The following is a 24,753-nucleotide window of genomic DNA, read 5'->3' as shown; positions in this document are numbered from 1 at the left end:
TGTAATTCAAAGAACGAATGATTCCACAGGAATAAAACCAGCAATGCCACCCAGTATGCATCCAACTGGCAATGGGCTCTTTTAAAGCCCAGAAAATAAAACTGACTTGCCTTTAATTCCAGAACTTGAAGTCTGAGCCAAATGAGAGGATGAAAACCCTTTTTAAGATTCATTTTTTGACACTGGCTCCCTCTGTCCCACCCTTCCCCTCACACTGCTGATAGCAAACGCTCACCAACACACACCTTGTTCTGTCCAAACTCCTCATGTCTGGCCACATTGTTAGTAGGCAACATAGGATCCTATGCTCTTGCTACCATCTCCAGGTACTTTATCTGCTCCTTTCAACACAGACTCACCAGGTAAATACCTACTTCTAGTAACAACCATTGCTTTTCTTTTTTTTTTTTTTTTTTTTTTTTTTGGCATTACTAAACTCTCACGTTTGGCTTCCTTGTGTTCTCTTTAGACAATCCCTCCCAGGTTGGAAGTGTTCCTGTCACAATCAAAGTCTTAGATGTGAATGACAATGCTCCAGAGTTCCCCAGATTTTATGAAGCTTTTGTCTGTGAGAACGCCAAGGCAGGACAGGTAAGGTGGCCTGTGGGTGGTACACATTGTTAACCCTAATGTTTGAAAACGATGTTACAGATAACCAAGTTCACCGTCAAAGCTGTTTTGACTCCAAAAACCAACAGTTCACAAAACAGAGTCCCCAATTCCCATTTATCAGGTTTCAACCATTTATTTGTTAAGACAACTATTTGAGATGAGGTGTGGTGGCTCATGCCTGTAAAACCAGCATTTTTGGAGGCCATGGCATGAGGATAGTCTGAGCCTAGGAGTTTGAGACCAGCCTGGGCAACACAGTGAGACCCCATCTCTAAAAAAGTAAAAAAAAAACAGAAAGACAACTATTTGGAACCTACATTACCTTTTATGGCTTAAACAGCACTTTGAGGGTGGCTTAATACACAGAATAGCTGCATAAGGTTTGTGCCCACCTGGAAACTGAATTGTGTAGCACCAGTGGTGATATCTGCTCTGGGGCCTGAAAGCGTCAGGTAGACCAGGAAAAGGAAGAAAAAGCTGCTCTTTTTTGAGTGTGGTACCAATTCCTCAAAATATTTTGCATCAGGGCAAGTTTATTTTCTATATCTTTCCACTTCCCTTTTTTAATTTCGGGCAAGAAATACCTTATTTAGGGACTGCCTGGCCTATCTCAGAATGCTGCCACCTAGAATGACCTACCCTCTCTTCTCCCTCAATTAAAACATGCACATTCTTAGTGCTGCTCATGTCAGCTAACTTTTGAGAGGAAAGTAATCTGAAGGGACAAAGGTCTACTTACTTGAAATACAGCTTCATAATCTTCAGAGACATATTAGTATATTTTTAAAAGTATGCCCTTAAACCTAACTGAATATTTAGTTGATGAGATTCTAACTGAACAACAATTAGAATTTGAGAAACTCTGGAACTCCATTTGGAGTGCCCATGTAGTAATTCATGTGTCAGGCTGTTGCCTACCCTACAATTTGTCCGATTATATCCTCCATTCTGTTACTGCTTTTATAAGATGCTTTCCTCCCCTGCCTATGACCCAGCAACCTGACAGATCCCCTAATAGTGATCATTTACTCCCCTTCCCCACCCCAGTATATCCTGTGGTCCTATGGATGCTGGTTCTGGATCAAATGGATTGGGATGGTTTTAACATGAAAGCTGGAGAAGTACATGTTGATAAGGCAGGGGCTCATGTGTTGGTAATTCAGGCCTCTGACTGTACTCCAACTTTGCCTGCATGTAGTAGTCCATTTTCATGTTGCTGATAAATACCCAAGACTGGGTAATTTATACAGAAAAAGAAGGTTAATGGACTCACAGTTCCATGTGGCTGGGAAGGACTCACAATCGTGGGGGAAGGCAAAGGGAACATCTTACTTAGTGGCAGGCAAGACAGAATGAAAGCCAAGTGAAAAGGGAAACCCCTTATAAAACTATCGGCTCTCATGAGATTTATTCACTATCATTAAAACAGTATGGGGGAAACCACCCCCATAATTAAATTATCTCCTATCGGGTCCCTCCCAAAACATGTGGGAATTATGGGAGCACAATTCAAGATGAGATTTGTGTGGGGACAAAGCCAAACTATATCACTTCACTTCTCTCACTCCCTTGGAGCCGGACCTCCAGCACCTTGCTGCACAGAGAGACTAGGTCTGCATGACCAAAACTTACGTCAGCACCCTGAACTCACCAAAGATGGATTCAACACATCTTTACCATTTACTCAGCCAAAGCAAAAAGTGATTTACATCCCTCAGGGGAAGAAAGATGTTCTATCATGATTCTGATCTAAATTCATCTATCAATCCTTGAAATTTGGTACAGTGGCCTATAGCCCTCCTAAAAAAATTTTTTTCAACAAGTCTAGGATAATTCTCCTTCCACATCTAGTGAACTTCTAGTCTAGTAAGACCTGAAATATTATGCAGCTAATAAAAGCTACAATGTAGACTTCACAGCACAAGAAATGATCCATGTTATTATTATAAGTAACAAAAGGAGGCGTAAAAACTATGCATACATGTTTGCAGTCATGTAAAATTATGACTGCAAGTGAACAATGATTGAGAGGGAAGATGCAAAAAAAGTATAGTTACTGTGCTAAGGTAGGTGAGTTTAAGTGAGGAGGTTTGGGTCTTTAATAATTTTATTTCATATTATAATAAAATATATATGTAATATAAAAATTTTTGTTATAAAATTATATGAATATTGTGTTATGATGAAATAAGCTAATTTTAAACTATAATACACACAGGGTGATAAGTAGCACTGTAAATTAAACTTCTTTTCCCCAAAATAAACTACTCCCTTTTAAAGGGCTTCAGAATAGAAGTTACATTCTGACAAGTGAAGAGCATTTTAACTCTGTCTCCTGTTGCTGTAGTCAGACAAAACATAGTCCCCCCTTCTAAATGCATCTTTTGATGGTCTGTTATACAGTGCTCTGAAGCACAGTCTGTCCCATTTGTCACCTTTAGACCAAGATACTGAAAATCCTACCATTTGATCTGGGCTCTGGGAAATGTTTTGAAGATTTTTCAAAAGCATGCAGTATAGAGATACATCTGGCTCATAAAGAATCAGCCTCCTTGTGTTTACGTTGGACACTGTCGTCGGCTTCACATCTGAGAAGTCCAGATACATGCCTTCCTCTTAGTAAGCAGCCTTGAAGGAAGCTCATAAATCAGATAACATACTTAGTGATGGCCAGCGGTGGAAGGAAACCAGCTGAGCAGAATATTGCATGACAAGTGAGACTGAGGAAGAAATCTGACCTGCCAGGAGAATACAGAGGAGAGTAGGCCATGTGCTCCCAACCCAGACCTAGCGATTTGCGTCTTCACTCACTCACGCTTTGAAGCCCTACAACCAACCAGCTCTGTGCCTCAGGCTCCAATCTCACAAATATATACACAATACGCAGGCCAGATGTTCTGAAAAACTTTCCCAACTATGTTTATCAAGTTATGTAAAATCACCTATGTATGACATGCCTCAAGAAATATATTACCTCTATATGCGTTTGGCACTGCAAGCAAGCTGAAAAGTTCTGGCTCTATCTCCAGGCAGGGATAGGACAGGAGGATAATCCTGGAGTGCGAGCAGCACTGACACGAGGATCTCTTGTGGGCAACTTGATCTCCATGACTCTCCTAACCTGCACCTTCCTTGCATCTCCATTCCCCCTACTTTCAGGTTCAATAGTTGGGATCTCCAGGAGGCATACCCCGAGATGGAGTTCCAGTATAAGGTGTTTACTAAGGAGGGCCCTTGGGGCCAGCACCTGTGGGAGGGAAGCGAAGGAAGCAGGACTGGGCAAAAGAAGTCCAGCTGCAATGCACACTAACTAACTGCCTCAGCTGACTTCTCAGAGAGTTCCAGAACTAGAGGTTCCCCAATTTGAGTGGGATGGCCAGGCCTGTATACTATCACATTAGTCAGTCACTGGACATCCATTTCCCTGGAAGGATGTGGTGACCATGGGCATCTTAGTCAGTTTGTACTGCTACAAAGGATTACCTGAAGCTGAGTAATTAACAAAGAAAAGAGGTTCATTTGGCTCACCGTTCTGCAGGCTGTACAAGAGGCATGGCGACAGCATCTGCCTCCAGGGAGGGCCTCAAGCTGCTTCCAAACATGGAGGAAGGGGGAAGGAAGCTGACATGCGCAGATCACATGGTGAGAGGAAGCAAGGCAAGGAGGGAAAGGTGCCAGGCTCCTTGTACCAGCTAACACAGAAACAAAGAGAGCAAGAACTCACTCATTACCAGGAGGACCGCACCAAGACATTCATCAGGAATCCACCTGGGTGACCCCACCTCCCACTCAGGCCTCACCCCCAACACTGGGGATCAGATTTCAACATGAGATCTGGAGGGGTCAAATATCCAAACCACAGGAGTGGGTAGGTGGCTCTCTGCAACTGGCAATCGCCAAAGGAACTGGCAGATGATGGCTGGCGGAAAAGTCCATCACTTAACGGGGATCTGAGCATCATGGTGTCCAAAAGGCCCCCTGCTAGGAGCTCCCCCGACCCCTACCCCATTACTTAATCTTCAGCATATTGTGAGGGTAGTTTTACCTCCCCTAATTTACAGCTGAAGAAATACAAGCTAAGCAAGCCCACCCAGGCCCTCAAACTGACCTTTGACATCTTGGTTCCTATGCTGGTAGAAGCATAGTTGGCTTTCAAACAGCAGGAGTGGCAAGTCTACAGGGCCGGTCCCAAGATGGGTAGGAGTAGTCGGTGCCATTTCTTGGTACAAGAGAAAACACGTATGAAGGAGGCTGCCGTTCAATGCCTCTTCTGTATCCCCGTCAGCCTGCCGGCTACTGTTCTAGTCATCTGTTTCACACGGATTTCTTTAATAGCTTTTACATCATGGTCTCCACAGACGTCCTGCAACTTACTCCTTTGAAAACCATTACAGAAAAAGCAAAACTTGGCCAATGAGTCCGAGAAGAAGCCACTTGACCTCCTGTTCTCTCCGCCCCCGAGTTCTGCTTCTGACTCGTCTATTCTGCCTTTCCCACTCTAGGGATCCTGTGCTCTCTACCTTCACTAGCTCTCCCTCCTGCCAATAAAATGTGACTCCCTGTGACCCATTCCCTCATGTCTGTTTTCTGTTAACCTGACGTGGCCAATGCCGATGTGTTACTTCCCTTCAGGTCATGGTCATTCTTAAGTAGGAGCTTCTCAAAGACAGTAATGTAGCCCTGAAATACTGGGTCAGTGATGAGGTTAAGCAGACAAAGTGAGAGGAAAATGTGGGGTCAAGCAGGACTTTGTGGCACCCAAGCCCTTTAGACTGTGTAGAAACAGCTGGCCGCGGTGGAAGAATGTAAGTTATATTGCTGTCTAACCTCTGAAGTATTTAGGTCAACATTTATCCTATGCCTACACTAACATACTCGGGCCCAACCATAATGCAAAATTAAATCTCGAGGTAGGTGATAGCAGGGAGATTCTGCAGGGAAGTTTCTTATAAAACGGGAAAGTTCCCTTATCCGTACCCCACACCCCCACACCCCCACACCCCCAAACCCCCATCCCCCAACACCTGCCCCAGTAGGACAGGGTAGTGGGCTGCTGCTCAAACCCTTAGGGGGAGCAGGCAGATAAGCAGGTGCAGAAGCCTTGGGGAGCACTTTTGGGCTCTGGCCCCACGGTAGCGTCTAGGACTCCAGAAGCCCAAGTGGGCGTGTGTCACAGTGTGCTCTTTCAGCTATGCCATATTAGCTCAATAGACCCTCTGCCTTATCACAGGACAGAAAGCCAGTGTGACAGCCTGAGTTCTTGCCCATGTACTAGACAATCACACGTGGGCTGGAAGGTTTAGTGCAAGGTTTACTGAGTGGTGGAGGTGGCTCTCAGTGAGATGGATGGGGAGCCGGAAGTGGGTGGTGGAGTAAGAAGGTGGTCTTCCCCTGGATTCAGGATGCCCAGTAGCCAGAATCTTTTCTGATTATCCTGTGCTGAACTCCCCTCAGCATCCATATCATTCTACTGGTGCTAGTCTGCCGGTGTCTGCTGGTGTCTGCCGGTGTCTGCCGGTGTCTGCCGTGTCTGCTGGTGTCTGCCGGTGTCTGCTGGTGTGCTCCTCTTCTCAACATCCAGCTGCTTGTGTCTGTGCCTACTAACATCTCAGGTTTTTATGGGTACAGAATGATGGGTGTGGCAGCCAGAGTGGTCCTGGAAAATGCAACATTTGGGCCTGGAAACAGGAGTACCTGTTCTTACTTAGATCTGTGGACATAGGCCAGAGGGTGGAGCCCTACCCACGGACCATGCCCTTCTCTATCCAGAACTTCCCTGCTCCTCTCCCATATCAATGATATCCTTCTTATTAGGTAAAACAACCCACCATCGCGTTTCCAGATTTGGGATTTAACTGGGCCCTGGTGCTTTTTCCTTTGACTCCAGCTCACCTGATTTCATGTCCTTTCCTCAGCTGATCCAGACAGTGAGTGCAGTGGACCAAGATGACCCACTCAATGGCCAGCATTTCTACTACAGCTTGGCTCCTGAGGCTGCTAACAACCCCAACTTCACCATAAGGGACAACCAAGGTAATCAGGTGGATAGTTAGCTATGTTTTTCTACAATGTAGATCGGCTACTTTGGGTTACTGTCTTATGCAAACAGTGTCAAAGGCTACCTGCTCCTTAACAGCAGGGAGGACTTTAATAATTCACAATGTCCTTTTTTTTGAGATGACGTCTATGTTGGCCAGGTTGGTCTTGAACTCTTGGCCTCAAGCAATCCTCCTGTTTCAGTCTCCCAAAGTGTTAGGATTACAGGTGTGAGCCACTCCACCCAGCCTCACAGTATCTTTTAAAGTTTTGTTTCAGAATACCAAACATAAATAACCCTTTGCCAACTCTAAAACTCATCAGTCAGTAAGTCGACAGATGTTTACTGAGCCCCTGTCCTGTGCTGGAAACACTGCAAAGCACAGAGGCAAAATCCTTCATTCCCACCGGCAGCAGCCCTATTCACATGTTCTGTAACAATGGGAAGAATCTGAGAAATAAGAAAGTGACCTAGATTAAAAAGAAAAAAACCTGGGGGAACATTTCTAAGCAGAGATCAAAGCAGGAAACAGTAAAAAGCTCTCCAAACAAAAAGGAGACAAAGGGTAAGTAAAAGAGATAACAAAAGGGCAAATACAGGACCATTGGCACTGAAACAGCTTTATTACTTCAGGATGATTCAGAGACACACTTTCAGGTAGGCTTCCCTGTCCAGAAAATGCTCCCCGCTATAGCTTTGATGGAATAGAATTCTAGACCCCTCTTTTCCAACAAGCATTCAGATCAGCTAAGGGGCTTATGGACCCAGCACACTCTTATTTAGGCCCAGATGGGAAAAGGAAGGACTTTTGTTCTCTAGCCAGTTGATTTGCTTCAAAAGAATAAAAAAGGTCAGGGCAATGGAAAAAATAAGTTAAACTGTCAAATGAACCTCATCTGTTGTTAACTCTGCTGCCAGCTAGCCATCTGACCCTGGGAAGGTCATCACTTCTCCAGATTGCAGTAGCGTCATTTTCTTTCCAGTTCTAAAATATGAATTGCCACTTTGTAAAACAAAGGGTAACAAAAAGTCATGATTAGATTAGGCACACCTGACTTTAATCTCAAACATCAATTATTTGAGATTAAAAGTATTACTTCAACCCCACATGACAGTTTTCTGCTGTAAAAATTGAGAATCTCAAACCTGTTTTCTTCTAAATGGGAACACATTCTTCTAAGTCATGCCTTCAACCTCCTACATGTCATCATAAAACGACTATAAAAATTCTGGAAGGAATGGCAATATGAATTATAAAGGCAGAAATACTTCAATTAAATATCCTGAAGTTGTTATTGAGTCAAAATTTTGAACTATTCATTCATCTGCTTCGTAGGGAAACTTTCTGCAAAAAGTGGTTTCAGCTTCCATAGGACTGTTTCATAAAGGCAACCCTGGGGGAAAAAAATAACCCATTATAACACATTATATTTTTTCTTTAACTGTTCAGCTAAGCCATCACTCTAATGAGTGAAACAAAATGCAGCAAAATGTTGAAAATTTCTTAAAGATGACTTTGGGGACCAAGTTATGGAACCAATTCCTTAAAAAGATGGGCCACTGGCACAGGACAACTATAATAAGATGTAACTCATCTCTTAGAAGGTTTCCCAAAACAGAAGTCAGCACATCTTCAACAGAAAGCATGAACTCTTAATCTCCAAATGACAATTTATCCCATGAGTATCCTTTACTGAGGCTCATTTAAAAACTGACCAAGTCTAGGCAGTGGCTCATGCCTGTTACCCCAACACTTTGGGAGGCTGAGGGAGGAGAAATGCTTGATGTCAAGCATTCAAGACCAGCCTTGGCAACACAGCAAGACCCCAACTCTGCAAAACATTTTTTTTAAAAATTAGCCAGGCATGGTGGCACACACCTGTTATCCCAGCTAGCTGGGAACCTGAGGCGGGAGGATCACTTGAGGACAGGTGTTTGAGATCAGCCTGGGCAACACAACAAGACACTATCTCTACCAATTTTTTTTTTAATTAGCCAGACATGGTGGCATGCACCTGTAGTCCCAGCTACTTGAAAGGCTGAAGTGAGAGGATCACTTGAGCCCAGGAGTTCAAGGCTGCAATGAGCTATGGTCAAACCACTGTACTTCAGCCTGGGTGACAGAGCAAGATCCTGTCTCTGAAAAAACCCAACACAACAAAAACAACAAAAACTGACTAACATCTTACAGGGCAGATCTACTGTCAACTACCTCTGTTCCCGTGCCTGAAACATGATGTCCTTTCATAAACATAACAGGGCACTATCTCAAGTAAAGTCTTTTTTTACTTTTTAGCCCCAAAACATTATGAAAAGAATTATGTGCATATAGTATTTTACAGTTTCAAAAGTATTTTCCCATACCTTATTTGATATTTACAATAATTCTGTGAGGCTTTAAGGAAGTTACTAATCCCTCTGATTCTTATTGTCCCATCTGATGGATGAGGAAAGTAAGCAAATGGCCCAAGACCAGAGAGTCAACAAGCACTAAAATTGGGACTAGAAATTGGGCCTGTTTTACTACGCCCCCCACCACAACACCCCCTGCCCCTCCACACACAAAGTGTTCTGTGTCACCTTAGGAAAAAATGCTATTTCCAAGTAAGTTACTAAAGCCGTACTTATCACATTCAACGAAAATTTTCCAAGTGGCTAGTATAGGCCAGACTCCTTCCAGCACTGGATTTAGCAATGTGATGTTCTGATATTTCTCTTCAATCTTAAATAATTCTTAGATGTAGAAACATATGTCATAGATATAATAATTTTATGAATTTCAGCTCTAGACTGTCTTTCTAAAAGTCTTATGATCTCACCTGGATTAAACCAAAGAATTTTAAAAAACAGTTCTCATTACAGAGAAAAATTTAATTTCTGGGGAAAAAGAAAACAATTAAAACTACAAAGTGGAATCAGTAGTACTTAGCTATTAAGTATGGAAAACAGAAAGGTGTGTGGGTCGTGTGGTAGGTGGAAATATGAATATAATCCTCAGGTCGGCATCCTTTCTCTTCTGAGAAGAAAGTAAGAAGTAGCTTGTATCAAAGCAGGAAGAGATTATGCTTATCTGAGTATTTTTTGAAAGTTAGTATTACTAAACTAAGCAGTTATATAGCACAATGGAAGGTGTGCATGTTTTGGAGACAGACCAAAGTTCAAATCCCAGCTCTGCTACTAACTAGGTTAGTGACTTCAAACAAATAATAAAATCATTCTAGGCCTTACTTCTATTTCTGAAAAGGAGTAAGATTATTACTGTCTCACCAAATTGTGAAGATAGAATGAGATACTGCATGCAAAGTGCAGGTACATGGCACAGGAGCCTTTAGTAACAATAGCTGTTAGCATAAAAAGCAGGGGGGAGGAGGAAAAGTTAATTAAGGGGTAATGTGTTAGTCAGAATAGCCCAGGTTATGCTATAGGAACAACTACCACAAAAATCTCAGTGGCTTAGCACAACTGCAGTTAATTTCTTGTTCACTGCAGCCTACTGTGAGTCTGAGCTTAGTGTCCTGGGCTGCCCGGCTCTGCATTGCACACCCTGTGGTTCTTTTGTCTGTAACTACAGCAAGGAAAGAGCATGAAGACTCACACATCAGCTCATACAGACTTCTGCCTAGAAGGAACACAAATTACTACTGCTCAGCAACTAAAGCAAATCACACAGACATATCCAAATCTAAGGGCACAGAAAACTAAAATCCTTTATTATGTTCAAAAAGGGAAGAAGAACCAGAAATATTGATGATCACTAACAATGTTTACTTTGTTTAGGCTCTCAGAATTTTTGGTGATGTTCTAGGCTCTTTCCTATGAACTATGAAACACATCCACAGGACCTCTGTGCTGGTGGTATTAGCTTTGAAAATCACTTCTTGTATGTCCTACCACATCTCTCAATTTTTCCTCTGCAGAAAATAATCTGAGCTTTGCAAAAGTATATCTACTTTAGAATTCAAACCTACTCCAGGAAACTAGAAATGAAAAAATCCCACAACACAATATATGAATATAAATGTAAATACACACACCCTAATTTTGTATAAACACATCTAATAATTTGACTAATCCTCTTTAAAACTGGAGGAAAGATTTCTAGTATTGATCAGGAACAAATTTTCACCAGGTTCATATTAACTGCTTCAAGTTAGTCCACCAACTCAGGAGAAATAACAAGGTATGTCACATGATTAGGGGATTTCAAATAAGCTTCTACTAAATGAGCAGGTTCTTTAGGAAACACATGAGGAGTTGGTGCTTGCATTTCAGAGGCATAAAAGAAAACAGTAAAAGACGTGAATTCCAGCCAAAGTGGCAAAAATAAGCAATCTGCCACAGCCACATGGGTTCCTCAGCATTCTTTTCCTGGAGGCACAAAGCAGCAACGGGGCCTTGGCAAGCTGCTGAGCAGGAACAAACAGGGACCACAAGTCACCAATGATCGTTCATTTCTGTCAAGCTTTCCCAGGGACATTTTTGTAGATCTGAAGTCTGACAGTTTGCCTTGGGCACTCTATGTCACAAAGGGTAAGACAGACTCAAAAAAAGCCTTTCTCTTCTAGGCCTCAGGGTTTTGCCTAAAAGCAAGCAAAAAGTGTGGTTTCTGAATCCAAATGCTGATCCCGGCAAACCTGCCATGGCTGACCAGCACCAGGGAATATTTGACTACCCTCTCTCCTTCCTACACCCTGCACCTGCCCCCCTGCTTTCCTCAATCCAAGAAATTAATTCATCTTCCCTTTTCCAATCCTGGAACCCCTTGCTTCTTTCAGATAACACAGCCCGGATTCTAACCAGAAGGTCTGGTTTCCGGCAGCAGGAGCAAAGTGTCTTTTACCTGCCCATCCTGATAGCAGATAGCGGGCAGCCTGTGCTGAGCAGCACAGGTACCCTGACCATCCAAGTGTGCAGCTGTGATGACGACGGCCACGTCATGTCCTGCAGCCCAGAGGCCTACATGCTCCCAGTCAGTTTGAGCCGGGGTGCCCTCATTGCCATCCTGGCCTGCATCTTCGTCCTCTTAGGTGAGTAAGGAGATGCTTTCCCTTCTGCGGAGTTCTGCCAGTGCCTACTCAGACATCCGTTCATTACCATCCTGACACAGCTATTCAGAACTGGCCTTCCACACCTTGCTTACTGAAAAGGTAGTACAGTGAGGCTGCAAAAAAAAAAAGTAAAGAAACTGAAGACAGTCCCTTCTTCAAGGTGGCTTTGGCAAGATCAAAGCACATATATTTATAAAGCATCTACTATGAGTTGGGGCACCATATGAGGTGCCCTAGGATTAATAAAGCAGACATATCCTGGCCTCCCTGAGTTTATTTCAGAACAAAGAAAAGTTCACTCTGACATCACAGAACCAAAATTACAATTTTGGACAGGATTTGATGATCACCTTTTCTAACCCCTTTGTTTAAATAGTAGCTAAATCACAAAGTGGTAAGTGAGAAGCAGAGTCAGGGCTGAAATGCAGGCAGGCCACACACTGGGCACCGCTGTGCCTCAGAAGCACTGCCTTTCTCCTCAACACTCATCCCCTGCTTCTGGAGGTGGTATTACAGGGAAGGAAAGAGGGGCAAGGTATCTTGTGGGGGCAAGGTATCTTGGGTGGACAAGTGACAGGGATAGATGCCATTTCAAACAGAATAGTCAGGGAATCCCTCACTAGTTAAGACCTTTGAGCAGAGAGCTAAAGGAAGTGAGTGTGTAAACCACACAGATTTCTGGGGAATAAGCTACTTGGGGTGATTAGTACTCCTCCCAGGCACCATGGCTGTCTAACAAGGAACAGTGATTAAACAGGGTCAGTTTGCCTCTGCTGAGGAAATAAAGACATACCAGGCTAGGAGACAGAGAGCAGTTAAGGAATCCTTCCTTCCTCCTCTCAAGTCATACTGCAAGGCAGCTCCCCAACCCCTTTGTGCATAAGAGCATCCTTGCAATTGTTTTCTAATTCCACACTCAAAAACAGACAAAAACACCTAAACCAACTCTTACAACCAAGAAAATATCTGTACGTATATCTTTGCTCTTATTGAACTAATCTATAGCATATATGTCTTGCTTAGAGAAAAACAGATTTAGAGGTTTTATTCAATATAAAAGAAATCCGAGTTTTCTGAGGGAAAAAAGTAAAGCCCTGAGGACTGAAATTCGAATAGATGTATACTCACATAAACCCTTGATCCTAAGTTCACCTCTACACAAAAGACAGTCAGACCAAAGAATGAAGTTCTGTGTAAAATGCTAGCTCTTGATTGACTTTCTAGGTAGATCTGTGGAATGTGCTTCTCAAAACACACTTAAAAAGATAACATGCAGTTTAATTTTGCTGTGTTAGTTCAGCCCTATACAAAGAGAGAAAGAGTATAAAAAAGAAACTTAGATTCTAAGTTCTTGGATCCCTATATCAGAGAAAATTGTCCTGGTTTCTGGTCCCAGACTGCACTGACAAGTAAAACCTCCCTGCAGTTCCCTGAGTTTCCATAAGGTGGCATTGGGAGTCCTCGAGTGCAGAACTGGACAACCTGCAAGAGGCCTTTGCAAAAACTTCTTCCTGGTAGAAATTTCCAGACTGGCTGTCCTTACTTCTATCTTTGGAAAATGTCGAAGTTAAAAGTTCACCCTGGCCCACAAAAAGCCATCATTACAGAAATACTGATTTAAAGAGACTGGCTTGGAGTGGCTCTTAAGTTAAAATGGTGTGCAAGGGACAATTTATTTTACCCCTACCACACCCATGATGATGTCTTGTCTTTTGAACTGTACAGAAAAAGTAAACAGTTTTCAGGAGCTAAATTCAGCAGAGCTCTCACGAAATCCTCAGTTTTAAGTACTCTTACTTCTAAGAGTACACATCCTGTATTAAAAATAATTCATGAAACTGTAAGATTTGAGTTGCATTTGTCAACAAAATCCTGTATTTTACAGACAACTAAATAAATTAATTCTGACTTGGTGGGGTTTTTTTTTCATGTCTCAAATATATATCTAGTTCCTAGAAATTCTCATAAGCTCTATGCACCATGCCTATAGTATCCAAAATATAAACCATCCCTAGAACTGAATCTCTTCTGTCAGAGAAGACTCAGCTGAGTAAGGCCATTTTCCTCAAAATCTGATTTTCAGGGCATTATGTAATATTTTTCATTTAAATTAGATTACCTAAAAAAAAAAAAAAAAAAAAAGACATGTACCAATCTTTATTTTTCGAGATGGACTAGTTCTACATAAACTGCTTAATTTTCCACAACCACCAGAATTCTCTCCAGCAGGTACTCAAAAGATTTCCAATTTTGCTTCCAAGCATTTTTTGAAATACTGCCCCTGCCACTTCAAGGTCACCTGTGTGAAGCCCTTCCCAGCCTTCCAAGTAAAATTCACTGGCCCTGCCTCTCTGTACTATCCTGGTGACACTTGTGCCTCTAATAGCCCTTATCACTATCTGACTTGCATTAATTAGCATCCACAATCTCCTTAGATTACAAGCTCACAAAAGCAGAAACCATGTTATACTCAATACTGTTTCCCCATTGCTTAGCATAGAGCCTTAAAAATATTTGGGCTTAGAAACTTCACTGAATCCTCCAAACACAGCATGCTCACTTTGAATCTCACATCTCCAGCCTGCATCAATCCAAATCACATTCCAACCTTTCATGCTCAATTCAAGCCCTCACTTCCTCAGAGTCCTGTTAGTCTCTTTCTCTAGGAATACCACAGTCCTTTTAGTCCTTACTTTGTATTTTCACACACAGAGAAAATATACACGAGCATATCATCATTTCTTTCCTGTGTATGTTTTATCACTAAAGCTATCCAGGAAAATATTACGTATTATGTCATTAATTGCGATTTAAAAAAAGCACATGTACATTCAAAAAAATTTTTAAATCCTTCTTATGAGTTTTATTAGTCAGTCTGTAATCTTTTACTGCATGTATGAATGTACTCCACTTTTCCCCCTTGGATAAACTAGGGTCTTATTTTGCAGTGCTGTCAAACTGTCACTGTTCACCAGCTGTAACAAAGCACACCAGGAAAAAAAAAAAAATCAATAGCAGTTCTACAGCTAAAACCTCAGAATACTTCCTGGAAAACGTTTTCAGTAAGAGAGATAAACAACTCAATGGGATTATCTCTATCTCTCTTTAAACCCTGGCGAACGCATTCTAGTGGGGGAAAAATGCATTTGTTGGGATAAAATTTTATCCATACCTGCAAGAGCACATCTAACAGTGTAGTGTTTCTTTGATAACATGATGAATTATATAAAATGTCACTGCTCATTCTCTCCCTTCTATAAACACCATTGGGTCCAGAAAGCCACAACCACCTCTCCTAATGAAAGGCTTCTCTGAGGAACCTGACTTTACTGGACCCCAGGGATCATTCATGTTCTCGTTTCTTAGCAGTAAAAAGGACAACTTTGGCCCATACTTAGAATGTGTGTCTCTATGTATATTAAGATATGATTATATACAGAGTAGAAGCCTATTAAGATGCTAATATAAGGAAGCAGAATACCACCTACACGATAAGACCTCCACACAGGATCTGGTCCTTTGTATATCTTGTTCCATAGCAGGCCTTTGTGCTTTTTTAACGGGATTTTTTAATTGGCTGTTGGGTATAGACACGCACAATTTAAAATCAGCAACCTGATCTTAAAGAGACCATATGCAACTTTTTCTAATTAAACCATCTGAAGAAATCAGGGCTTCACTGTCCACAAGCTGACTTGCAGAAAGAGACCAAGGTGGACTTAAATTAGAACGCCCCGAGGTTTCAGATATCCAGAGTTGTCTCAGTAGCTCTTCCCCTATCCATGGTGAATCGAGCCTTTTTTTTTTTTTTTTTTTTTTTTTGAGACGGAGTTTCGCTTTTGCTATCCAGGCTGGAGTGCAATGGCGCGATCTCAGCGCACAACCTCCGCCTCCCGGATCCAATCCATTCTCCTACCTCAGCCTCCCGAGAAGCTGGGATTACAGGCATGTGCCACTCCGCCCAGCTAATTTTGTATTTTTAGTAGAGACGGGGTTTCCTCACGTGCGTGAGGCTGGTCACTAACTCCCGACCTCGGGCGACCCACCCGTCTCGGCCTCCCAGAGTGCCGGGATTCCAGGCGTGAGCCACCACGCCCGGCTGAATCAAGACGATTTCTGGTCACCGCACACACAGCCCCGTCTACCGGATAAACAGCTTCTCTTTTTTCCCCTGGCAGTGCTGGTGTTGCTTATTTTGTCCATGAGGCGGCACCGGAAACAACCATACATCATCGACGACGAGGAAAACATCCACGAGAACATCGTCCGCTACGACGACGAGGGCGGCGGCGAGGAGGACACCGAGGCCTTCGACATCGCGGCCATGTGGAACCCCCGGGAGGCGCAGGCAGGGACCGCCCCCAAGACGCGGCAGGACATGCTGCCGGAGATCGAGAGCCTCTCCCGCTACGTGCCTCAGACGTGCGCCGTGAACAGCACCGTCCACAGCTACGTGCTGGCCAAGCTCTACGAGGCCGACATGGACCTGTGGGCGCCGCCCTTCGACTCCCTTCAGACGTACATGTTCGAGGGGGACGGCTCTGTGGCGGGGTCGCTGAGCTCCCTGCAGTCGGCCACGTCGGACTCGGAACAGAGCTTCGACTTCCTGACGGACTGGGGGCCCCGCTTCCGGAAGCTGGCCGAGCTCTACGGGGCGTCGGAGGGGCCCTCGCCACTGTGGTGACGGAAGCCGAGAGGCAGGTGCGTGTCCAAATCCAGACGTTCTCCGCGGGTGCTTCGCGGACAAGGTGCAGCCGACCACACGAGCAATACTGTGCTGGAGAGTGAGAATAGGGGTGAGCAGGAGAACAGAGCTCTCTCTGGATCAGCTTTACTTGGTTAGATTAAGTTAAATAAGCAAAAGGAAACCCAGGAAGAAGAGGGGAGAATCTTGGATTACCTTTTTTTTTCTTTTCTTTTCTTTTTGATTTTTCTAACGCTGTGCGCGAAGGCTAGGAGTCCAAGGTGTTATGGCAGGGGTGGCTTTTCCCTGCCATTCGCCAAGGCCTTTGTCACTTTTCCACCGCAAAAAGGCTCTGGCCTTGGATACAGAGATGCCAACTGAAAGCATAAAGTTATCCTCTCACATCTGTTTTTTTATCTTATCGTATTCTCCATTTAAGAGTTTTGCTGGCTCATCAAACCACAGAAACCAACCAACAGGAAAGAACAGAAAACTTGTTATTCAGTGAAATTAACCTACTTGTTCTGGGATGGATGGAATTTCTTGTAACCCTTTTGAGACAAGGTTAAGACTGAATCAGCCTTGCATGGGGGTAGATGGGTGGGAGGGTGGGTGAAGGAAGAGACACTGACTTTATGCCCAAGTTTAGCGGCTGAACCAAGAGGTGTTGGCATTACAGCTCATCCAATGCCAAGTTCGAGTGCTCCTGTTTCCTCTCAGCTCTTTAACTGTGCCCCTGCAAAATTGTTCAGAATGAAACCAGAAAAATCTGCCTCTTTTGCACTGTAGATGTCTCTTCCATGTGCCAAATGTGGATATTAGATGCTACAAATGAAAGCCAAATAAAAAGAAGTATCTGATAAAAGCATGGGTTAGAGGGCTTTCCTAATCTGTGTGAGGTCAATCCAATGGATGTTTACATACTGTAGATAACCTACTTGAACAAAAATCAGTATTATAGAGAATAAATGGATGTAAGAAAATTACATGTACAAGTTTTGTATATTTGTTAATAATTTTGGTAATAAATATGATGTACTGCATCTCAGTACCTTAGCACTTCTTTTAATAAAAGTTAAATAGAAGGAAAAGTCTATTGAGAATTTGTTTAGTTGCTGAACAGGTAGAAGATGACTTTGTAATCCTGATCTAGCCTCAGGTTCCCAGGGTTGGGGCTGATTCATAAGGCAAAAGCAATGCAAAGAAGTGTGAGGTTGCATTCTATTTCAGTCACTAATCATATGAACATTATGCTTCAAACTGTTAATCTTTTAATGAACACTCCATTTCCATCTCTAAAAAGAGCAGAGGGTGGTTTGGTAATAATGATACAATGGTGAATTTAGCCCATATTTTTCATTTTGCAAAAGGTTATTACACATAGCCACCAATGAGGCAGGCTACTGTGCAACTTACATCTCTATTTCATTGGCAAATTGAGCTCACAGATAGCTGAGACCATATTTTATTCATCTTTCCTTTTACTACAATGGCTAGCATACTCCTCTGCATAGAGTAGGTGCGTAACATACTTCATGGCTACATGACGGGAGGGTTCTCTTTATTTGACATTCTATTACTAAAGAATATTTTACACAATTATCTTTACAATTGAGGCTAAATTGTGAACAAAAGCACTTTCTGAGAGCCTTGGTTATAGCAAGAGTTCTCAAATTTTAACTTATCAGAATCACCTGAAGAAATTGTTAAACTACCTCACCCCCAGAATTTCTGATTCAGTTGATTTGGGGCAGTTTTTGTATTTCTAACATATTCCCAAGAGATCCTGATGCTGCTGGCCCAGGAACCTCATTTTGAAAACCTCTGGTATGTAGTTGCTCACTTTCTAACATATGAAGATTAAACTATAACCCATCTGCATTGGGTCTCATATCTCGCAGAGTGGTGTTGTAAATCATTTTTTTCAGTAAAACAATAACAGTATACAGAAATGTATGAGAAAGTTAATGAGGGCCTAGGAGCCAGCAGGATGTGCTTTTTTGCATATTACACATTACATGGTACATTAACAGCCACCAAATTCTCTTCAGCCTTAAGCATACTAATCATTTCTTCCCATGAAAGGCAGGCAGCTCTCACACGTCCTCTTCAAGGATAGAGTGCAATGTAAAAATGAATACACTTAACAAAGAAGAAAAAAAAAAAAAAAAAAGAGCATGGACTTGAGTCCAAACTAGGCTTTACAATATACCAATTATATGCATGTGGGCAAATCAACCTCTATAACATTCTTCCTTCCTACCACAGCCTTGAGGATAATTTTGTGAGTATTTCACTTTGTATTGCTTGTGTTACAACTGAGAACAGCTGTTATCCTAACCACAGGGGTTTATCATGCCCCACATCCTGCAAATGTGGTCCCCATGATATTGGGCATGAAGTGATTAAACAAAATCCCCTGAATCTTCTGGTCCCTGGGAGGATGTTTAATGGTGTAATACAGGAAGTGTGAATGAAGCACAAAATAGATCTATTTCAGCCTCATACTCTAAGCTAAAAGAGATTCCCCCTCCAAATGAGTTTTAAAATTCCCTTTCTAGTGCCACACTGTAATATAAATGCTGATCCCTCTGAGAACAAAAAAAGAGAAAACCATCATCACCTCTATATAGACAATGTGATCAGGTTAGACCAGACTGCTGTAAAATTGTTCAGCCATTTCTTTGTCAATAGGTAAAACAGCTAGCCTATAATTTACATGTTTGAGGGAAACAGGAACATCTGCAGAAACCAATTGATGAGACTCAGTCTGAAACTGTATTCTGAATAAGAACACAAGCAAAGATAAAAAATAGCAGTGAATTTTCTGAATCTAAAAAAGAGGATATTCAAGCAAGGCATATAGCAAAAGCAAAGATGGAGTGGTTCACACAAGAAAGAATCTGTAAATCCTGAAAGTAGAATTCAACAAGTTAAAAATCAGTGCAGGCACGTTGATTAAGAGTTATCATTAGTTCGCTAGTAATGCAGAACAAGGCCTTAATGACAGAATTCACAGTATTTCCATATAGTGCTGCGACTACATGAATGTGAGACAGACACAATTTACAAGTAGTTCTCATTGCAGATTGACTCACTGTCATATCCATTTGTCATTTTTGTAATGAAGAACCTTCAAGATATTGAAGGAAGCAAAGATAAAAATTAACAATGAATTTTCTGAATCTAAGAAAGAGAATATTCAAGCATGGCATATAGCAAAGGCAAATATGGAATGGTTCAAACAAGAAAGAATCTATAAATCCTGAAAACAGAATTCAACAAGTTATTGAATTCCATATTGAAAATGGTTATGGGGAATAATATGGATTGGGGAAGCTTCTGCTTTATTCTTCAAGATCAAGTTTCTGATAGAGTAAGTGGATAAAATTAGGCCAAGGGGTCCTCTTTTAAAATGACCTTCTAGTGACTTCTTTGCTTCTTTGTCTCTTGTGATTCATGTTAGCAAAAAAAAAAAAAAAAAAATACGAATTTACACACTAAGTAATTAAGTATAACACCAACCCAAAACAATTTTCTTACATCTTCCTTCCTGGGACAGGAAGCTGGCATATCTTACCTCATTTGTTTGGCCACACTGTTGGTTTGATGATCAGATACCAATGATGAGAGTCTCTTCCACTCCATTGCTTTAGCTACTGTGGTCACCTTCCTGGTGTCTATGATGCCAAGGGCTCTATCTCCGATCCCAGAAAGCCGTAGATCACTTCTCTGAGAGTAGCCACTCTCAAAAACTGGTACAACTACCCACAGAATCTTTTCTAATCTTTCAGGAGGGCTGGATCCTTGGTCTTTTTTATTGTTACTTTCATTTCTTCCCTTTCTTTCCTATCACCTGTTTTAGTTACCATTGCTGCTGCATTAAAAAAAAATTTTAATTAAAAAACTGGTAAAAATGATAACCATTTTATTATGTTCATAGATTCATAGATTCTGTGGTCAGGAATTCAGAAAGTGTGCATCTGACATTTTGTGACACTTTGCCTCTACTCCACAATGTCTGGGGTCTCAGCTGAGAAGACTTAAAGGCTAAGGGTGATCATGGGCTGGGTCTTGACGTATCCATTGGTTCGTTCACCCATGTCTTGGTGGTTGACACTGATTATCAACAAGGACACCAGATGGAGCAAATGTCAGTCAACCTCTGTATGTGGCTGCTTGGGCATCCTCCCAGCATGGAGGCTGAGTGACAAGAGTATAAACATCACAAGAAACCAAACAAAAACTAAATCACCTTTCCTGACTTCAGAAGTCACACAGCATTACCTTTATGGCAGTCACAAGCTTCCCCAGATTGAAGAAGAGGGAACGCAGGCTCCACCTCTCAGTGAGAAGAGTGTCAGAACTACATCTATATTATAAGAAGACATAATGTTCACATTGTTGGAAAATACAATCTGCCATATTGTCTTTTCCTTTTTTCATACCCTGCCTCTTTTTCCTACTCCAGGAAATCTCTTTTGGTTCCACTCACCATTTCCTTATTCTCTTCCACTCCCTTCCTTCATTATAGAATATATTCTTACTTCCATAAATATATTATTATTCTTTGAAATTCAGCACTATCCCTACCACAAAGTACTTTCAGAAGTAAATGAATATTTCATGAAAACACCTAGCAAAATATCTGAGGTATAACAAGCATTCAATATATATATTTTATTGTGGTATAATTGACCTCAATAAAAGGTCAATGATATTACATTTTTACTGCAGTATAATAAACTGCATATATCTAAAGCATACAATTTGATAAGTTTTGACATACGTGTACACCCATGAAACTATCACCACAATCAAAATGGTGAGTATACCTGTCGCCTCCAAAGGTTTTCTCCTGTCCCTCTATAACACTTCCCTCCCATCCTGACCTACTCCCCTCCCACCCCAAGCAACTACTGAGATGTCTTCTATCACTATAGATTGGTTTGCATTTTGTGGACTTTTACATAAATGGAATCATACAATAGATACTTTTTTCTTTGATCTCACCACTTTCACTCCTAATTATTTTGAGATTCATCAGTGTTGTGCATATCAATAGTTTATTGGGTTTTGTTGCTGAGTAACATTTCATTGTATAGCTATAGGACAATTTATTGATTGATTTGCATATGGATGGATAATTGGGTTGTTTGCAGTTTTTGGCTATTGTAAACAAAGCTGCTATGAACATTTATGTATGAGTCTTCATATGGACATATATTTCCTCTTCTTTGTAAATGTCTAGGTGTGCAATGGATGGAATATTTAGTAGGTATATGCTTTAAGAGGAAGAAAGAAATCTGCCAAACTGCTTTCCAAAGTATTATTACCATTTTCTATTCCCACCAGCAATAAATGAAAGTTTCATTTTTTTTTTCACATCCACACAGACATTTGGTGTGGCTGGACTTTTTATTATAGGAGAATTGTGGCATCTCACTGTGGCTTTAGCTTACAATATCCTAATGACAAACAATGTTGAGCATCTTCTCATGTGCTTATTTGCCATCCATGTAACTGCTTTGATGCTGTTTCCAGATATTTTGTCCATTTTTAATTGGGTCATTTTCTTATTATTGAGTCTGAGATTTATTTATATTTTCTGGATACAAATCCCTTATATACTTTATATCCTTTATATGCTTTTATATGTTTTAGACGCTTTTTAAAAATTATTTATATGCTTTGCAAAGATATAGTCCCAGTCTGTAGTTTGCCATTTTATTCTCTTAATATCTTTGACAGGGCAGAAATTACTGATTTTGATAATATTCAGTTTATCCATTTTTTTCTTTTATGGATTGTACCCTTGGTGTCATTTTTAAGGAAACTTTATCTAACTCAAGGTCACAAAGTTGTTCCATGTTCTCTTCTGGAAGTTTTGTGTTTTTAGGTTTTACATTTAGGTCTATATTCACTTCCGAGTTTCTTTTTGTAGATTGTTAGGTATGATCAAGATCCTTTTGTTTTTTTGCATATGGGTATCCAATTGATCTAGCACCATTTATTGAAAAGGGCTATCTGTTTTTCACTGCATTGTCTTTGAGCCTTGTTGTGGGTTGAATTGTGTCCTCTAAAAAGGTATGTTTAAGTCCTAACACCCAGTACTGGTGAATGTGGCCTTATTTGGAAATTGGGTCTTTGTTTATTGACATAAAATAAGATGAGGTCATGCTGGATTACAGTGTGTCTTAATCCAAAAACCAATATCCTTACAAAAAAAAAAAAAAAAGGAGATTTGTCATTGAGACAGAGACAGAGAGAAGATACCATGTTGACAATGGAGACAGAAATTGAAGTGATGCCGCTATACACCAGGGAATGCCAAGGATTGTTGGCAATACCAGAAGCTGAGAGGGAGGCCTGGTACAGATTCTCCCCCAACACCTCCAAGAGGAACCATTCCCGTTAACACATTAACTTCCTACTTCTAGCCTCCAGAAGCATGAGATTTTCTTTCTTTCTTTTTTTTTTAGTCTTCGATTTCTATTGTAAGTTCAGGAGTACATGTGCAGAATGTACAGTTTTGTTACATAAGTAAATATGTACCATGGTAGTTTGCTGCACAAGTCAACCTATCACCTATATATTAAGCTCAGCATTCATTAGCTATTCTTCCTGATGTTCTCCCTCCTCTCACCCTCCCCAACAGGCCCCAGTGTGTGTTGTTCTTCACCATGTGTTCTCATCATTCAGCTCTCACTTATAAATGAGAACATGCAGTGTTTAGTTATCTGTTCCTGCGTTAGTTTGCTGAGGATAACAGCTTTCAGCTCCATTCATGTCTCTGCAACTTACATTATCTCATTCCTTTTTATGGATGCATAGTATTCCATGGTATATATGTACCACATTTTCTTTAGTCTATCATTGATGGGCATTTGGGTTGATTCCATGTTTTTGCTATTGTGAAGAATGCTGCAATAAACATATGTGTGCATGTGTCTTTATAAAAGAACGACTTGTATTCCTCTGAATATGTACCCAGTAATGGGATTGCTGGGTCAAGTGGTATTTCTGCCTCTAGGTCTTTAAGGAATTGCCACACTGCTTTCCACAATGGTTGAACTAATTTATACTCCCAACAACAGTGTAAATGCATTCCTTTTCTCTGCAAACCCATCAGCATCTATTGTTTTTTGACTGGTGTGAGTTGGTATATGACTGTGGTTTTGATTTGCATTTCTCTAATGATCAGTGGTGTTGAGTTGTTTCTTTCTTCCATGCTTGTTGGCCGTATGTATGTCTTCTTTTGAGGATTGCCTGTTCATGTCCTTGATCCACTTTTTAATGGCGTTTTTTTTTTTTTTTTTTTTTTTTTTGTAAATTGGTTTATTTATAGACTCTGGATATTAGACCTTTGTCAGATGAATAGATTGCAAAAATGTTCTCCCATTCTGTAGATTGTCTGTTCACCCTGATGATAGTTTATTTTCTTGTGCAAAAGCTCTTTAGTTTAATTAGATCACATTTGTCAATTTTTGCTTTTGTTGCAATTGCTTTTGGCATTTTTGTCATGGAATCTTTGCTCAAGCCTAAGTCCTGATTGGTATTACCTAGATTTTCTTCCAGTATTTTTACAATTTTGAGTTTTAAGTCTTTAATCCACCTTGAGTTAATTTTTGCATAAGGTGTAAGTAAGGGGTCCAGTTTCAATTTTCTGAATATGGCTAGCCAGTTCTCCCAGCACAATTTGTTAAATAGGGTCTTTTCCCCATTGCTTGTTTTTGTCAGATTTGTTGAAGATCAGATGATTGTAGGTGTGTAGTCTTACTTCTGAGTCCTCTATTCTGTTCCATTGGTCTATGTATCTGTTTTCTGTACCAGTACCATGCTGTTTTGGTTACTGTAGCCTTGTAGTATAGTTTGAAGTTGGGTAGCGTGATGCCTCCAGCTTTGGTCTTTTTGCTTAGGATTGTCTTGGCTATTTGGGCTCTTTGTTGGCAGAACCATGAGATTTTTAAGCCATCCAGTTTATGGCAGTTTTTTACAGCCAGGCCTTATACATACATAATGTAAACATAAATTATGTAACACATTTTAATCTATTTAAACATTAAAAATAATGAAACACAAGGCTTTTATGTGCTTTTGTCACTTTGACCGTACCTACAACACATACACACACCAGTTTACCTATTAGCTAACTAGTGCATTCATTTTGTGAGATTTTCAACTCAGCCATGACACATGGTTTGAGTGCATAGAGAGGGCCTCTGAATGTGCCACTGGAGTCTGGCAGGCCACAGTGGCAGCAGTCCTCTCTAGCTGACTTGGCAATGTGTGAGCCGCTCTCTCACGATGCCAGACAGGGGGTAGGGAAGAATGAATCACCAGATGGCTGAAATGAGGCACTTCCATTTGTG

General features: G+C 41.2%; 1 protein-coding gene and 1 long non-coding RNA gene across 3 annotated transcripts in view; one reads left to right on the top strand and one right to left on the bottom strand.

The window, feature by feature from the left end:
• The window catches only part of CDH20 (cadherin 20), a 219,336-nt gene extending 201,864 nt beyond the window's left edge, over positions 1 to 17,472 (top strand). The window contains exons 9-12 of one of the 2 annotated variants that reach the window (XM_010336754.3): positions 470 to 591; positions 6,528 to 6,645; positions 11,425 to 11,676; positions 15,876 to 17,472. In XM_010336754.3, coding sequence (XP_010335056.2) covers positions 470 to 591; positions 6,528 to 6,645; positions 11,425 to 11,676; positions 15,876 to 16,381 — 998 coding nt within the window. In that variant the 3' untranslated portion in view covers positions 16,382 to 17,472. The remainder of the gene's footprint in view (positions 1 to 469; positions 592 to 6,527; positions 6,646 to 11,424; positions 11,677 to 15,875) is intronic. The other variant, XM_074383317.1, reaches the window with a different exon arrangement.
• The window catches only part of LOC141580769 (uncharacterized), a 37,117-nt gene continuing 29,823 nt past the window's right edge, over positions 17,460 to 24,753 (bottom strand). Inside the window, exons 6-7 of the long non-coding RNA XR_012513083.1 lie at positions 20,669 to 20,753; positions 17,460 to 20,258 (exon numbers count right to left, since the gene is read on the bottom strand). This is a non-coding gene — a long non-coding RNA (uncharacterized LOC141580769). The remainder of the gene's footprint in view (positions 20,259 to 20,668; positions 20,754 to 24,753) is intronic.

Source organism: Saimiri boliviensis, chromosome 13, assembly GCF_048565385.1.
Source record: "Saimiri boliviensis isolate mSaiBol1 chromosome 13, mSaiBol1.pri, whole genome shotgun sequence".
Taxonomy (NCBI): Eukaryota; Metazoa; Chordata; class Mammalia; order Primates; family Cebidae; genus Saimiri; species Saimiri boliviensis.
This window is presented reverse-complemented; position numbering and strand designations above follow the sequence as displayed.